At 32.5% G+C, this 18,356-nt stretch overlaps 2 protein-coding genes across 12 annotated transcripts; both read left to right on the plus strand.

The window, feature by feature from the left end:
* Positions 1 to 5,502: 5,502 nt before the first annotated feature.
* Positions 5,503 to 9,909, plus strand: LOC114183809 (E3 ubiquitin-protein ligase WAV3-like). The gene is made up of 2 exons (XM_028070958.1): positions 5,503 to 5,997; positions 7,675 to 9,909. Exons 1-2 carry the CDS (start codon positions 5,806 to 5,808, stop codon positions 9,604 to 9,606), a joined length of 2,124 nt encoding a protein of 707 aa, XP_027926759.1. The 5' UTR covers positions 5,503 to 5,805; the 3' UTR covers positions 9,607 to 9,909.
* Positions 9,910 to 11,878: 1,969 nt separating this feature from the next.
* Positions 11,879 to 17,058, plus strand: LOC114186066 (receptor-like serine/threonine-protein kinase NCRK). 11 transcript variants are annotated; one of them, XM_028074069.1, is made up of 11 exons: positions 11,879 to 11,903; positions 12,830 to 12,896; positions 13,164 to 13,243; positions 13,448 to 13,558; positions 13,834 to 13,947; positions 14,063 to 14,305; positions 14,432 to 14,673; positions 14,781 to 15,077; positions 15,345 to 15,578; positions 16,007 to 16,237; positions 16,436 to 17,058. In XM_028074069.1, the coding sequence occupies exons 1-11, from the start codon at positions 11,894 to 11,896 to the stop codon at positions 16,691 to 16,693; spliced, it is 1,887 nt and encodes a 628-aa protein (XP_027929870.1). In that variant the 5' UTR covers positions 11,879 to 11,893; the 3' UTR covers positions 16,694 to 17,058. The 11 variants fall into 11 exon arrangements, with proteins under 11 accessions (XP_027929870.1, XP_027929879.1, XP_027929874.1 ...); XM_028074078.1 differs by having other exon boundaries at positions 11,886 to 11,903; positions 12,830 to 12,873; XM_028074073.1 differs by lacking the exon at positions 11,879 to 11,903 and adding an exon at positions 12,064 to 12,268 and having other exon boundaries at positions 12,830 to 12,873.
* Positions 17,059 to 18,356: the final 1,298 nt, after the last annotated feature.

An 18,356-nucleotide genomic window follows, 5' to 3' on the forward strand; every position in this document is an offset into this window, starting at 1 on the left:
CAAATTGTCTTGCAATATGTCTTCAAGAAACTTGACCAATTAAGGAGAAAAACAAATGTTATAGAAACATAAAAAATTTCTGGTCGGATTCACGTGGGTCGGAGAGGAAAGAGTTTCCCAACTTTAAAATTAGAACAATACACCAACTTGTCAATATAGCATAATTTAGTTATTGAAATTATAAAAGTGTCACTTTTAAAATTATTATATAGCATATATTTTAATTTCTAATACTGCTAGATTGCGATTATTTTAATCTTAAAGACACAAGTGAGAATTAAAATAATTGGATTTTAATAACTTTGAAAAATATTTTGTTTTCTTTTTCTTAGTTCTCTTCTTCATGTTCGTTAAAAAAGAAAATGGTGCGCGTGTATAAATAATTTTTTAATAAACAGTTTTTTTAAAAAAAAAATAGTTAAAATTAATTTATATGCAAATTGCAAATTAGATTTTGAGACAAACGAAATATAACTACAAAGATCCGACCGACATTTTGTCTTTTAAGAGAGAAATTATGATGGATATCAACAAAAATATTTATTACTCAAATAAGTAGAATAAATTAGAATATAAATACTTCTTTTTTATTTAGTTTTTATGTTTATAACATAAGAGGTTGTTCGTGTGAATATTATGTATCACCATTTTCATATTTTTCTAAAAAAAAACAAATTGATTATGACACAACATATTTTCGTTATTCGATGATTTGAAAAAAAAAAACTATTATTTTGGCCATGGATCACCAGATTTGAGAGATACATGTAAATAAAGGTATTCGGAATTTACATGTTATCTATTTTAATTTTTTTAGTATAATATGTATTTATTGAACAATTTTAAGTTTCTTGAGATACCATCATTGTAATCAATTATTGCACTTTCCATGTAAAATAATTTAAGGTAATTTTTGAACTGTGAGATGTGATCCATTGATATATACAATCTGTCTGAATTTTAAAAGCTGTAGAAACAATGAAATTGTCTACAAATAGTGTTCAATGTTTTGGATTCCTTCCTAAAATGGTTATTGAATTTCAGAAATTGTCAATATATTATGCGGTATGTTTTGTTTCCTGGCACATGCTGTTTATGAGTCTGAGAAAACTTTCAAAAGTTTTGTTTATGTTATTTTTCAAATTCTGGATAATAATTCCGTTGAATATTAACCTATTTGGTGTATTTAGTTATTTAAGAAAATCATATTACTATGAATATATTTATTAAAAAAATTATAAGATTATATTTATTATTATTATTATATCATTTAATAGTAATCACACACTTTCTAATTTTAATCTTCTCATGTGTCTAATAAAATAATGTTTTATTCATCTAAATTTTAAATCGTTATTCATCTTTTTTATGTTTTAATAAATACCATTCAGTTTATTTATATTTTATCGTAAAGTATAACTTGTTTTTTTTTAAAATATCATATTAAATAAAACTTAAACAAATACAAAATAAAGCTTTAAATATAAAAAACAATTGTTATAAACAATAAACAATGAAAATGAAAATGTAATATGTTTTATTTAAATACAATATTTACAAAATTAAACAATTTAAAAACTAAAATCAATTCAAAGTCTAACTCAAAAGCTGAAACTTTTTATCCAATTACAAAATTAAGAAATAAGAAATTTTATATATAGAAAGGAAAATGGGTGTAGATAATTTGGTTGGTGCATCTGTTTGTTTCCCTGTCCATTATCTGGTCATTGTCATTGCACACAACAAATTACATCACTGCCGTTTGATTTGACTATAATTTTTGCATTCTTTATATTCATATTATGAAGCACCCCATTAACTTTCGCAACCAAACAACTATACCATTCAATTTTCTCACCTATGCATTTATTTTTCACAACACTACTCTACATTAACATTCACTTTATTTTATCTCACTAATAATCACTATCTTCTCCTCAACCACCTCTCTCAATGCTACTTTCTACATTTTTATGTTAATTACAAGTTCAGATTGTTCCTTAGATTTTTTTTTTCTCATTGAAATTTACTAAATTTGTTGGAAGTCTCCCGTTCACCGAAATTAAAGTTAATTCACAATATATATATATATATATATATATATATATATATAAATAAAGTGGGTACAATTCTTATTTTATAAGTCGATTTTGTGGAATTGAGTTAGATCTAAAACTCACTTCTAACATGGTATTAGAATCAAATTCGAGCCTATTCTAACAAGCTTTCTTAAACATTCTGTTCCACCCGATATGGAACTGTTAACGGACCACCCACTAATTTTTAGTCTCACTTCTAACAAAAACGTCTTTTAATTTTGTTAAAATTATCATCAAATATTTTAAAAAAAAGTATTTTGTTTCCCTAATTCTATATACTTGTCTTTTTAATTTTGTTTTTCTTGATTTTTCACTTTTACAAAGATCGTTTGATTCAAACTCAAATAACTTCTGACTTGAGTTAAGATCTTAAATTTGTAATTAATTTAATTGAAAACCTAGGTGGTAATTTATTTCAGGAACACAACAACAAGCTAATATAGGGTCCTCAACAACCCATTTTGAAGAAGAAAGATATAAGCACAAAAGGGAAAAGAAAAAAAAAATGATTAATGAAGAAACCCACCATCCTTTTACAGCGTCACATTCACATTAAAACAGACAAGCCATGATATTGCTCAAACTCAAACTTGCACTTCTGCCTTAATTACCCACAAAGAGGGCCCATTTTGAAACAAAGGAAGATTCGGCCTCTATCATTTAACTCTATTTTTTTTTTCATAACCTTTTAAGTGAAGTGAAATTTATACTGTATCAGAGATAATATATATATATATATATATATATATATATATATATATATATATATAATATAATGCTCTAATTATTGTCCTTTTTTCTAAATGATAGAAGTTGTAATATTAAATGGTGTTTTTTCCATTGATTTTTTTTTAAATTTCTGCATAAATAATATCAATATCTATATTTTTAAGTTATTTTTTTCAATTATTGATAAAAGTGATGTACTTATCAAGAGAGTTACATTATTTCCATACTTACACACACTTTTGTTGTTGTCCTTAACTAATAAAAAAAAAACCATGATTCAGAACCATGTAACATTTCTTAATCTTTGTGAAAAATATTAAAATTTATCGATTGGAACGTGAATTTAATAAAGAGAAATATTTATAATCAAGAGAGAATACTAAGGCATTATATATATATATATATATATATATATATATTTATATAGTAGTAAAAAATTATAATTGGCTAAGACCTTCAACATAAAAAAGAAATGCTTATTGTTTATGTTAATCAGTCTAAGTAGATACTTTTATTGAATAAAAAAAGTAAAAACTCAATGGATAAAGACAATGCAGCCTTCAAATGCAGATAGTTGGCATTTTTCCCGGATCGGTGTGCAATTCTATTATTGTTGTTTTATATTTTTATTTTGTAAATTTAGGTCTCACAGCCTTACAATATAAGTTATCGTAGATTTAAGTTAATTTTAGTATTTATTAAACATGTGTCTTCTTTATTAAAAATATTTATCTTTTGAATTTATATATTCTGTTGTCTTGACTTGTATGTTTGAACTAAATTAAAAAGTGAGCATAAGAAGTATTATTTGTGATATGCTATGTATTCCGTAACATTCATTCATTTAATTAAAACGGAACAGACCCATGCCTTTTACGTGGATTTATTAATGAACGCAGTAAAGTGGGTCATTCATATTTAATGGTACGTGTATGTGTTCCCCACGTGCGACAAATATAACATATCAATTAAACTACTACTAAAATATGTAGGTATTGCAAAAACCAAAATACACTATAAAATAAGTAGTTTTGGATTAAAACTTAAATGTATACAATATATCAAAATCTCAATGTATATACAGTTATACAAAAATATAATACAAGAATGCATGTAGAGTATATTTATATGCAAGATTTTTCTTAATTTCAAATTAGATTTCATTTTATATATTAAGTTTTAACATACTAAATTGTTTCAAAAATATTACCTTGATGACTATATTATTATTTTTAAATTGAAATCAACTTAAAATTTTCTGCATCTGTTATTTTAAATTTAAATTTATTTTATTTTACCTTCTTAACAGATTACATAATCTCACGTATAATATTGTTTTACTTTTATTGAATTTTCAAAATATTATTCATATAGTAATTTGATTCGCTAAAACAATATAGTAAAGTGATTTCATTTTATATGTTTAAATAATTACATACAGCACTTAAATTAGTTTTTATGTTAGTTTTGTAGCAACGTGCATAAATTTAAGCTTTATTTGAACGAGTTAAGTGATAATCGATGTGTTGTTTTGAAAATGGGATTTAGGCAATAAATCGTTAAACTAAATTAAGGTGGTCGCTAATTTAAGAGTAATATAAAATTTCATCTTAAGGTCTTAATTTATATTAAGTAAATCACATAATTTTTTGAAATTTCTTATCTGTTTTGTTTTATAGTAAGATCTTACATTTTTATAACTTCTTATTTACATTTTTTTAGAATTAATTTAACTATTATAATTAAGTATTTTTTAAGATCTATCATCTTGAGACATAAGTTTTAAACTACATGTATTGACTAATAAAGTGAGTATTAAACATACCTTAACAAATATTAAGTCTATTCATTTAGGTAGGGATTATAAAATCAAATTAAAATATTTTAAATAAAAGTATTGAATTTGAATTTTGTAAATAAGAAATATAATTAGAAGACAAAAATATTATCAAAGTCTTATCATAAAAGAAATTATCAACAATAAAAGCTAAAAGTATTCATTGACATTATATTAAGAAAACAACCTTCGTACATCTTTTACTTTTCACAGTTAAAATAGTGATCGTTATTCTATGTATGATTCAATATGATTTTGGTCCCTCAATTTTGAATGAAAATTATAATTAGTTGATTTTTGAAATTTTGGCCAAATTTAGTCTCTCAACTTCAAAATTATATGGATTTAGTTCTTTGAACCAAATTTTTTTTAGTTTAGTTGATGTTTAAAATACGTTTTATGATAATTTCTTAGCTAATATTGAAATAAAACTGTGTCAAACTGTGTAAACAATATTATCATGAAATATATTTGAAATTTTAAATAAACTTAAATAAATTTGTTTGAAAATAATAAATTCATGCCTTTCTAAAATTAAATTAAAATTTTTATTACCAAAATCATATTTAACGTTTTTATTTATGACTGCACTTGTTTCTCCCCGCTCTCTCTCCACATATATAATTTCTGGACGGAATGGAGTGTCATTAAATCTATTATTAAATAACAGTTAAATTCATTAAATAGATGAAACGTTTTAGAAGAGAAACATTGAATGAATTATACATTTATTTAAAATACAATGAATATCTGTCTGTCACGTAGAAACAGTTTTTGTTTTTGCAGTATTTTAAAACAGAATAAAACACAAAGATCCACAAGGTTTTGCATGTGATTTTGTTAACACCATAACATAAAACTCCTTCAGATTTAGTTACTGGGTTGCTACAATTCTGCAATGTTTCAACAAACAAACTTTCCTCGTTCCTCTCACCACTCATCCCCTCTCTCTCTCCATTCTTCTTCGGTTACCACACCAAACCATAATCTCTCTCTTCATTTCTTCCGCAACTAACTTCCTCACTTCTCTTCGCCTTCCAATGCTCATACCTATTCAAATACAACCTTCTCTCTCCCTCACACTCTCCCATCACTCTTTCAACATCTCACCCTTTTTTTCTTACACCCTTTTCGATCAAAATGGAAAGCAAATGGAGAAAAGTCAAGCTTGCCATTGGGATCAACACCTGTGTTCAACGTCCTAAAACCATCGACAACCCCACCTCCTCCGACCGCCTTTCCCCCTCCTCCTCCGAACACCACCGCTCCGCCGCCTCCACCACCTCCACTTCCGGTCTCCGCCTCTCCAGATCTAAATCCAAATCCTTCAAGGTTAGCATTGCCCTTTAACCTTTTCCATCTTCACAAGGGAAAGTTCGAGTCTTTTTTCCGACCCATCTTTTAAATTTCCCGTTTTGCTTGTTGTAGATTCTGATGATAATTGTTTTTACTACTTTCGTCGGGTTCATTCATTGCATTTCTTTTTACCTTTTTTTTGTCTGTTTCAATTTAGCGTTCTGGGATTAGAGGAGATTAGGTCAAATGCTTTAAAGTAGATTGACATAGATATCTGCTACTAATCACTGATATTATTTTTATAATTTTTTTGGCATTTGTATTTGGCTATATTAATCGAAGTACCATATTATGGAAACATACCCTCTAACAAATGCATGTTCGGGAATTATTTGGATTCACCCAAAATAAATTTAAGTGACCCTGTACAAGTAATATGTTGTACTGTTTCTTCTTCTTGCTCTTGTGTTCTTCTTATTTGTGTTAATTTGTCTTTACTCTAATACTATGACTTTAAAACAGACGGTGAAAACCTATAAACCACTATGGTAAAAGGGTTGTATTGAATTTGTTGCCTTTAAACTCTTTTGTATTGTTTAACTCATTAAACTCCTTTCTTTTTTTAAGTGCTATGAATATGAAGAGTCAAACACCCCTTAATCGAGTCAGACACCCCTTAATCGTTGATTGTGAAAATCTCAGCTGCTAATTAAGAAAAAAATACGCACCGGAGCAATGAATGAACGAATCTTCTTTGATTTCTTCTTATTTTGAGGGAATTTATATTTTAGGTAGGAATTTATATTTTAGGTACCATTATAAATTTATTTTTCGAAAAGTTCAATATGTTAGAGTTTCAATTTGTGTTCGCCTTTAGGAAAGTCGTACGCTGATTGATCTTTATTTTTCTTTGTTGTCATTGCGTTGTGTTTGACCACCTAACGCTGACTTTTTAGATTAAAAAATGAACTTTTTACAGTATTGTGGATTTTCATGGGAATCTTCGATTTTTGGTAACTAGGCAACATAATAGTAAATTGTCGTCTCTTGTTGTGAAGATGGGTGGCATTTTGTTTCATTTTTCTATGCACCGCTCTTACTACTGGATCTGGCTGGATCCAAACAGAACCGGTAGAGTTAGACAAAATAATTTAATAGCGACTTTTCCAAATTTTGCATTTATTTATGAATACTTATATCCTTTATCTTGGTCAGGTTCGCGGATTTTAAAACCAGTAAATGATAATTATGCAAATTTTAATATTTAAATTTAAAAAAAAAATATAATATGATTTTTATGAAATTTGAATAGATTAATAAAAATTACAAATACTATTTTTAAACCCTGACTTGCTTTCTGCTTTTACCCTTCAAAATTGTTGGTCAAATCTCCTATATGCTTTTCAACTATACCCTTTTTCCGGTTTTTCCCCTCCAACCATGATTGTTGATTAGGTATATTCATAATCACTTTCTTATGAGAAATGTTATCAAATTGCATTGCTGACAATGTTTTTACTAGTTGGTGAGATTTACGTGGTGAAGTAGTGTTCGAATGTTGCTACTAGATCTCATGTCTCAACCATATCTTGTGTAGTGTTTTAGATGATATCAACATTTTTCTTTTCCTTTCTCCATCTTGGTTTTAGGGGAGGTTTGTAGGGTCTTGTTTGATATCTCCTCTGTTTACATTTTGTTCTACATTATCTGCAGGGAACATGTGCAATTTGCCTGAATTCAATGAAACCAGGGCAGGGACATGCCATATTTACTGCAGAATGTTCTCACTCTTTCCATTTCCATTGCATCACATCCAATGTGAAACACGGGAACAAGATTTGTCCCGTTTGCAGAGCGAAATGGAAAGAGGTTCCTTTTCAGAGTCGTTCTTCTAAGGTCTCCCATGAAATCAACCGAGTAAATAATTCATCGGGAAATGATGAATGGGCAACTCTTATAGGGAGGTTTGCCTCCCATCAAACTGTTACAGGACCACAGCATGCATATTCTAACAATGTTTCTGAACCAGCTATCTTTGATGATGATGATGAAGTATTGGTTCAACAAACTTCAGTTACCGATGATTTGAACGAGGCTCATCACAATGTAATAGACCCAATGGAGATCAGAACATATCCTGAACTTTCAGCTGTTGCAAAGTCAGACTCTCATGATAACTTTGCTGTATTAATTAATCTCAAAGCTCCTCCTCGTTCAGGGAGACAAAGAAACAATACTGAATCATCATCATCATCATTATCATATTTATCAGCACTAAATTCTCGTGCTCCAATTGACCTTGTCACTGTTCTCGATGTGAGTGGCAGCATGTCAGGCACAAAGATTGCACTACTAAAACGAGCTATGGGGTTTGTCATAGAGAATCTGAGTTCATCAGACAGGCTTTCTGTGGTTACCTTCTCTTCCACAGCCCGGCGCATCTTTCCTCTTCGGAGGATGACTGTTGCCGGAAAACAGGAGGCACTGCAGGCGGTTAATTCATTGGTTCCGAATGGTGTGACAAGCATTGCAGAAGGCTTGAGGAAAGGTGCCAAAGTGTTTGCTGACCGCAGGTGGAAGAACCCAGTTGGCAGTATCATACTACTCTCTGATGGACAGGATTCATCCATAAACAGTAGCAGCCTCAATCTTGGAACCGATGATTACCGGTCTCTTGTCCCAAACACCATTCATCGGAGCAGTTCTATGGGCCAGCACATACCCGTGCATGCATTTGGCTTTGGTGTTGACCATGATGCTACAGCAATGCACACAATCTCCGAGATCTCTGGGGGTACTTTTTCCTTCATTGAAGACGAGGATGTGATTCAGGATGCATTTGCACAGTGTATTGGGGGACTATTGAGTGTGGTGGTTCAGGAATTACAGGTAGAAGTTGAATGTGTTCACCCCCGTCTCCAACTTGGTTCAGTAAAAGCCGGAAGTTACCAAACTAGCACCATAGGCAGTGGAAAAATGGCAACTATCAAGGTAGGAGACATGTATGCTGAAGAAGAAAGAGACTTTTTGGTGACAGTGAATGTTCCGGTGGAGAAGTCCAGTGATGAGATGCCTCTGTTGGTAGTTAGAGGTGTTTACAAGGATCCGATCACAAAAGCAATGAAGGGTATGGGAGTGAAAAATGAAGTAAAGATTGAGAGACCTGATGTAGCTAGAGATGTAGTTGTGTCGCTAGAAGTAGACAAGCAGAGAAACAGGCTTCGTGCTGCTGAGGTAATGGCTGAGGCTAGAGTTATTGCAGAACGTGGGGATTTGTCTCTTGCTGCTTCTGTTCTAGAGAGATGTCACGAAGCTTTGTCTGAAACTATCTCTGCCAAAGCTGGTGATCAACTATGCATGGCACTTTGTGCTGAACTGAAGGAAATGCAGGAAAGGATGGCAAACCAACGTGTGTATGAGCATTCTGGAAGGGCTTATGTTCTTTCAGGATTGTGTGCTCACTCAGGGCAAAGGGCAACTGCACGAGGAGACTCTACAGACAGCACCAGTTTTGTGAATGCATACCGAACCCCTTCCATGGTAGACATGGTTTCACGTTCCCAAACATTGATCATGAGGCCTGAACCTGTAAATCTCCTCAAACCTGCTAGATCTTCTTCTAGCAGGCACCAGCGCAGAAAATAGTATTGCAGATTTCAGTTTTCTCCACACAAACACTTTTCTGTGGAGATCTTTAAGTTTCTTCTTTTACCTTCTTTTTTTCGTTATGGTTTTGGTAAGGTGTGAGGAATTATGGAAAGTGGAATGGAATGAGTTCCTAGTAGTTTTGTGCACATTTTTTTGCTTTTAGTTGAATTGTACATGTTTAGGAGAAGTGGGGGTATATATAGCAACGTAACAGTGGAGAAATTCGAGAGAATTTCTTCATGGAGTTACATATATGGTATACTTCTGATTCTTTTTTATAGTATTAATACTTCTTTAGCTTTTCCTTCTCTTGGTGTATCAATGGTTTTACAGGCTTCATAATTTGTTTATTACATGTCATAGTTTATTCATTACAAGAAGCTCAAGTTTTCAACTTCAACAAAAATTATAGCAAGTAATAATTTTTATCTTTCTGTAATATATCAATCCGTCTCAGCCTTTAGTTGATACCAGAATATAAGTTTCTTCTTCCACCTTCATCGTATGCCCATGAATTCATAATTACATTTCAAGAAACAATTAACTTAATATTACAATTTTCCGGATCTCTCAATTTTTGTAAAGATAACGATGAAAGATTTGAAAAGGGCAAAGTGAGATTTTTTTTCTAAATGGGCTGAATGAAAAAGAGCCCAAAAGAGAAAAATGGCACAGTCAGCATGTTTACTTTTCAGCTTTTATTTTGTTAGTTCTCTTAAAAATATTCCCACGGAAATGCATGTATGATATATAAAAAGGGGGTGAGAATAGTAGCCCATGATTTTTTTATTACCTGGATTGTATAAACTTGTAATTTCACAAAGGATAGAGAAAGGAAAGAAGAGGCTTGAAATGTTTCGTAACATTTTTTTCTGTGCCGCGCTCTTACTCAGTTAATCAGAAGAAGTGCGTCCCACCAGGCGACATACAAGCAGATCGCTGGGCCCGCTTAATTTTAATTCAAGATGATTCACTGTCATTTTTTATTTTTCAGATTTTTTGGTTATTGTTATAAATTAGTTATTTTTTAATTCAAATTGGTTAAAATATTTTTTAATATTAAATGTTTTTATTAATGTCAAATATGATTTTTTAATATTAATAAATATAATTGATTAATTTAATCCATTTTTTGTCTTCACAACTACAAAAAATTACTAAAAAATAAGGGGAAAATGTAATTTCTTTTATAATTATATTTTTTTCTTTAAATCAAATACCTACACCTTTATATTTTCTGTTTATTTATTCTATCTTTTTATTCTCTTTCATTTTAATCAAATGACTTTACTTTGCAATTGTGTTTCGTTTTTTACTTTCTAAATTTTTGTCCTCACATCGGAACAAAGACTTGCTCTTTAATATCAACTCAGCATTAGAGATAAGTTAAACTAAGGATAGTTAAGTGATAATTAAGGCTGAGTTGTAAAATGAAATAAAATTATTATTTATTTATTTACACGTTTCAAAGATAAAATACATTAAAAATAGTTCTATCAATTCATAATATATATAATTTTATTAAAGTTCCTCCTCAAGAGCATTTGTAATGGAAATTTAGTTAGCTATATTATACGAGTTATAATTATTACTTATATCTATTTGGCGATAACTTTCTATTCGACCTAAAAGTAACTGAATGTTTAGGATTAAGTACATTTACATAGTTTAAATGAAAACCCTCAGTTAAAGAAAAAAAAGGAAAGAAAGAAAGAAAAGCCTCAGCGAAATCCTTTTGTCAGGAACCCTTTTTCATTGATATATTTGATTTTCCTATTCTGAGTTTTTCTCATGGAATAAACCAGTGAAGACAATTGACAAAGGCCTTAGATAATGAGTTATGTACACATCTTCAGACACTAATGTTACACCAATAAAAAGAAATGATGTAAACATAACGTAACGATGATGTCTGCTTGTTACCTTGTATGTTTTCGTGATCATTGACCTTGGAAAGTGTTCAATAAAGAGCATATGGTTTGATTTTAGTTAAAATGAACATTATGGGAAGGCGTTAAAGGGTCCCTGTCGGTAAGCAAAAGGGTTGCTTTCCAAGAGGTGCTACACTACAAGGATACTTTTCCAACACTCACTTTGTTTCCCTTTTTGTGTTGATCAAGTTCTTAAAGGATAACCCCATTGGAGCAGATCTCTATTCGGTGCCATTTTCTTTCTCAGTTCTCCACAATATCATTTCTACACTGATATGCTAAGGAGTTAATATTTTATTTTTTCCATTCGTGGAAGTGAAAGTGATGATGTATACAAAACTGAAACATTAAACATGCAGCTTGGTAAAAGATGAATTCCCTACCATTTTCTCAGAAATTAACCTGCTTTTCTTTACTTTAGCTCATTATTGCAATGTCTGTTATCAAATGGAATTTTATTATGACCCCACTATTAGAATGGAGTAGACTAAAGTTTTATTGAAGCCTTTGAGAGTGATGATTACAATCATAATTGCATTCCTACAGTGAAAGTAGCATTCACTCATCACAGACTTTGGTAGATGTACCAGCCTTGCTTTGACCTTCTTACTTCAACATGCTTTTGCTAAAACAACTTCAAACTCTTAGCTTTTGTCACTGCTTTCAGAGGAAACTCCTGAGACTCAAATAGAATTTGCAGGTGGAGTTAACTAGGACGTGTTATTTTGGTAACTGTCAAGTTCATTCTATTTTCAAGAGTTAAATTAAATACCATTTTGGAAGCTAATTCTCAAACCATCCACAAAGGAAGTTCTTGCAGTTCACTGTCTATATTTATTGCATGACGTAACAAACCATCGGTTGATTTTGCATGAGTTCTTCTTCAATTGAACGTGTTATGTTTAGTCATATATCAGTTGTGGATTGATGTGCAAATATGGATTGTTTATCCTGATCTTCAACCTAAAGTAACTGTGCTACGCTACTTAGTTAATCTAGTCCCTACTTGGGTCACTTAATCTTTGATTTTTCAGTGCTTAGGGTGGATAGGATAACCTCAACTCCAAGGTGTTTTGTCGGCTAAACGTTCATTTCTTCTTTCTTACTCATCTTTTGCCTTATTTACATGCACGGCCCACAAATATTGAAGTCAGATAGGGATTTCACATCTTCTTATTCAATATGAAATGATAGTCATTCATTTTTTGCTGCAGCATATGGGTATTTGAGACTCAAAGGCTTTTGCTACTGTTGCTTGTTTCTGAATTGCCTGCGTTTTTTTTTATCAGACTTGATCACGGATGATGATTGGAATCAGCAAGATAATTTGAAGGTTAAGTTTATCCCCTTTAACAGGTTCACCAATTGATGCTACTTCATACACACACAATGGAAAAGTAAATTCCAGTACAAATATTCAAGATCATGATAAGTTCTATTTAGTCTTTAGATTGAAACTAACATAGCTCTTGTGTATTCATACCTCTATTTATCCATGTCAACATGTAGCCTCATGGTGCTTCAGCTGCTCATGAATTTATCTTGGGTCATACTGTACTCTTAACATGAGAAAAATTGTAGCTCAAGATTTGTGTAAAAGGTTCCTCTCCTTTTCTTGTATAGGTTGGAATTGATGAAGCCTCAATTAAATGTTGCTGTGGCTCTAGTTATTAGCTTGCTCTGTATCCAGCATTCATTTTGTGGTCAGTATCACCTTTTATGATACATTTGGTATTTGACCTTCCAGCTGTCACCACTAGTATTCCTTGTGTACTTACTTATAATTAGGTGCTTACCTGCTTGAATAAGTTTTAAGCTTTTCAATTTTCCTCTCAGTCATAGATTGAATCCAAATGAACCTTCATACATTCTGTTTTTCTCTTCTGCTCCTTGTTTTTTACCTACAGATGAACCTTCTGATACTGGACCAAACAAGTGGAAATGTAGATGCTCTTCATTACAAGGGAACCAGATATACTCTCCTGCTAACTGTTCCAAGTCATGTGATTGTCATTCAGGTATAACGATGATTTTTCATTGGCTCAATGAACACAAGCTTTTTGAACCCCTCTCCCCTTCTATGATCTTCTATCTTCTTCAGTTGAATATTTAGCTTGAGACATTATCTAGTGAAATGTATTTTTGCAGAAGATTCCTGCTAGCTAGGATTCACTTAAATTCATAAAGGTGTTTCCTTCATAGTGCAATATAGACTCACTATTTTAGGAGAAAGAGGAAGATTTTGTGATCACATTCTGAATATTGTTTGGTAACTGCTTTACCTTCCATGTAGATGCTGAAGAGAGTGCTTCCACATGGACATGCTTATGTGATTCGAATGGGTTTCCTGAAGTGTCAGCAGATGGCCATAACCTTAACTGTTTTAATGCCTGCAATTGCACGTGGGGTACTTTTCTTTCTCCCTCTCTTCAATGTTTCCTTGTTCTTATTGATGACGGCATAACCTGTACCTTGCACAAACTCAATGGTTTTTTTTCTGAGATCTTTTGAGTGTTCTGCAGGAACTGTGAGGATGCCACAAGGTTCAAAGAAGCAAATTTCGAGCAAGATTGTTGTGGTTATTCTATCAGTATGTGTTACATGCACAACTGTTGCATTTCTTGCCTCAGTTATATGTCAGGTCTGCCGAAGGGAGAGATGTTCTATTCAATCACCAATGATCTCATCAGATAAAGAAACAAGTTACAGTAGCACCACCAACTTATTCAGTCATAAGACTTCTTCGCCTGTTAGTAATATTACAGGTAAACCAGTGTTGTGTTCACTGTTCTTGGAGTCTGTTTATCAGTTTAAATGTTATTTGTTTTAAACTGTTCAAAATTTGTTGCCTTTATATTTTTGTTTGTAACTGTCCTCTTCTCATTTTTTAGGATGCTTTCAGAAGTCCTCTTTGTTGTTTGGTAGCCAAAGACAAACCTTTTATGGAAACATTATTCAATTTTCATTTGCTGAACTGGAAAATGCCACCGAAAATTTTTCAACTTCCAATCTAACTGGACTAGGTGGAAGCAGTTATGTATACCGTGGTCGGCTGAAAGATGGCAGTAATGTGGCAGTCAAGAGACTAAAAGATCAAAGAGGGCCTGAGGCAGACTCTGAATTTTTCACAGAGGTTGTGCCTAATTTTGCTTCTGTTTTCTATGATTGGTCTTTGTCATGCTAAATTACAGTGTCCCACAAAAAAGGATGAGCCTAAAACAATTTTTTTGGTTTGTTTAGATTGAACTATTGTCTAGACTTCATCATTGTCATCTGGTGCCATTAGTAGGATACTGCTCAGAACTAAAAGGAAAAAATGTTCAAAGGTTGCTAGTGTTTGAATACATGACTAATGGAAATTTGAGGGATCGCTTAGATGGAGTTTTTGGAAAGAAAATGGACTGGTCAACTCGAGTTAGAATTGCATTAGGAGCTGCAAGGGGCTTGGAGTATCTTCATGAAGCAGCTGCTCCCAGAATTCTGCACAGAGATGTCAAATCAACAAACATTCTTCTGGACAAAAATTGGCAAGCAAAAGTATGAGTCTTGGTTGTTCTCTGTGGTACTTCTAACCTCTAGCAAATGGGTAATTACTTGAGAAAAGACAATGCAATTTAAGAAGGGTAATAAGATACGGAAAGCAAATTCTAATTTTACTGGTTTTTCACATCTTTTGCCAGTCAAGTTTGCTTTTCAAATCCACAGAATCATTTTTTTCTGAAAAAATAGTTGAATAAACCGTAGGTGGAAGCTGCAACTTAAATGATCGTGATTTTACAGTCCATTCAAATAATGAATTTGCAGATAACTGATCTTGGTATGGCTAAAAGCTTGAGAGCTGATGATCACCCCAGTCGTTCAGATTCTCCAGCAAGAATGCAGGGAACATTTGGGTATTTTGCACCTGAGTATGCAATTGTTGGGAGAGCCTCTCTTGAGTCTGATGTCTTCAGTTTTGGAGTGGTTCTTCTTGAGCTTATCAGTGGTCGGCAACCTATCCACAAATCTGCAGGCAAAGAACAAAGTCTTGTTATATGGGTATTGTAAATTAATGATTCCTTATTACACTAACTTAAACTTGCTTTTGTTCTTATTTGAAGGATTTTTCATGAGAAGGATGAATCTTCGTATAATGTCTCTTGAGATTCTAGGTTGATTAGCGATAAATGGATATAAATCTCACTTTACAAGCTGATTTTGTGAGGTTAATTCAGACCAAATTCGTTTTTAAACATGATATCAGAGCTTATTCTAATAAGATCTGTTGTTTGTTGTGGGGCCTACTCGAGATGTATATGCATCGAGATGTATATGCATCGGCGTGTCCTTTTACAACTTGGATGATTGAGTTTATTGACAATTACCATCTTCAGTTTGAACTTCTTGTATAGCCTGCTTAATCAATTCACTAAGAGATTATGAAACTTCAGAAAATATTGACATAGTTTGCCAAACTTCTATTTCAGGCAAGTCCTCGCTTAAAGGATAGCAGGCGAGTAATAACCGAGTTGGCCGATCCACAGTTGAAAGGAAACTTCCCAGAAGAAGAGCTGCATATAATGGCATACTTAGCTAAGGAGTGCTTGCTGTTGGATCCTGACACCCGGCCAAGTATGACTGAAGTTGTTCAAATTCTTTCCAGTATCTCCCCAGACAGATCTAGAAGGAGAAGAAACATTCCAGTCAGACTTTTTCAGGTGCTAACTGTTCTCAGTTCTTAACTTTGGTGTTCTAGTTTGGACATGTTTCTTAATTCTTCAGAACTTTTGTGTGATGTATATTTTTATGTTTTGCTTGTCTGATAGTTACACTTAATCAACTTCCATTATAGATCATCCTCACATTGTAATAAGAATAAACCATATCCTGAGTTTTCTCTTGCTGAACATGTAAAGGAACCGGAGGACTTGGAGAATCAAAGACAAACTCCAAGTATATTTCCAACTTGTAATTTGTTGCCGTTAGGTGTTGACCACAATCTTAATGATGGGAATGAAAATGAAGATGCAAATACAGTTTCAAGTGAGCATATGGAGAGTTTGATCCTCTTTAGTCCAAAGGGTGAAAGCTGGCATGCATCAGAGGAGGAGATGGTAGATTTAACTGAGCCTCGTTTCGAATCATTTTTCATGTCAAACCCCAATTTCCCTTGATGAAAGCATAGAGCAGAAGAAGTGTGATGAATTAATGTTGTGGACTTGGCTTATACTACACCATATTGTGTATGGTTCAGTGGGATATCTAAGAAGATGCACTCTAGTCTTCAGAGTATGCTCATCTTATTTATGTATTTTTCACTTTCCTTTAAAGGGTCTTGTGCATAGTTTTAGATATGACGAAATAAATTTGATGTAATGTTGTACAGAAAAGGGATAGGTGATTCTGGTTGTACTTTATTTGAAGAAGAATTCGAATGTGATATTTTTGTACAGTCATGATATAGATGACGAAGATCACCTCATGATGATGACTTGAATATTGAAGAAACATCTCAAGATGGAATGTTAGAATTTGAGAAGTTTCTACCTATCTGATATACGTTACATTAAGATAAGTTTTTATTATCATTTTTTTTTAAATTAAACTAAATTTCTTATATGAAAGGATGTAAGGTTTAGCATCTGCCAAGTACATAAATCAGCACTTTCTGTATGTCTACAGAATGAATTCTTATGGTTCATTTGTACTGAGTGAGTTATTTGTGATTGTAAACTATTCTCTTGTGATAACTCTTCAAACAAATAACCCAGTACATTACTACATTCTATGTCCTGAGTCAAATAAATCGGAATGGTTGCTTGTGAGAAACTTTTACATTGAGAAAGTTAATGTGTTAGCTGGGGTGGCATATGTGATTTTGAATGGTAGATGAGAGTGTGACTTGAGGAATGTATGGTTTGGATCTTGGAATAGTACATAAGAAACCTTCATGACTTATTCATTGAACCGTAGAAGTAACCTTTTATGCACAGTTTATGTGATGGATCCACCACCTACTCCTCCAACAACACCGTTGCTAAGACCAGCTCCCACTGGAGGAGGATTCTTAGATACATGGTAAGGACTTGAATTTCTCTTTGCTTAAGTTCTGCAACTGCATATTAATTATTAAACTAAACTATATGAATGTGACACGAAAGTGAAATTGACAGTGTATTGGTTTTACACGATTTTCAGCTTATGGTTTCTGTGCTGCTGCGGTCTATTCAGGTGCTGTTTTCCTCCACTCTTCGAGTCAGGCCCTCCTCCACTCTAGACTCTACTCTTTGCTGCTTCATTCTGTCCGAAAACTGTACTTTAGGATTTTCATTTTCAAGAGACAATGTTGCTACTTGCTTTGTAAGAAGTGCATAGACTAAATTTGTTTCAGGAAAAGTCTATTTACTGTAATATATTCAACAATAAGCGTCAACGATGATCACGAAACTCTGAGCATGTATAAGAAGTTCATAAACTAAACATAACTTTACAAAATCACTTTATATTTAAAAAGTGCATGGTTGCGTCTCCTCCAAACATGTAATTAATAGCGAGACTAAACTAGAAGAAGATTATGGCAGTGGGTGCAGAGAGTGTTGTTTATAATATATGAAGATAGAAATGGAAACACGTGGGGTCACAACACTCGTGCATAAAAAATCTTGCAAATCCTTGGGATGAGTCTTCCAGCATGGTTCCAGTCTGTACTTGACTTAACTCACAATTTGATACACCTACCCTTCAGAAGGTACAACCAATTGACTTAACTCGGTTTCATTATTACATGATAAAGTGGGGTGATTGATCTACACAGTGGAGGCTCAAATGCAACAAAAA

Source organism: Vigna unguiculata, chromosome 5, assembly GCF_004118075.2.
Source record: "Vigna unguiculata cultivar IT97K-499-35 chromosome 5, ASM411807v1, whole genome shotgun sequence".
NCBI classification, from domain to species: domain Eukaryota; kingdom Viridiplantae; phylum Streptophyta; class Magnoliopsida; order Fabales; family Fabaceae; genus Vigna; species Vigna unguiculata.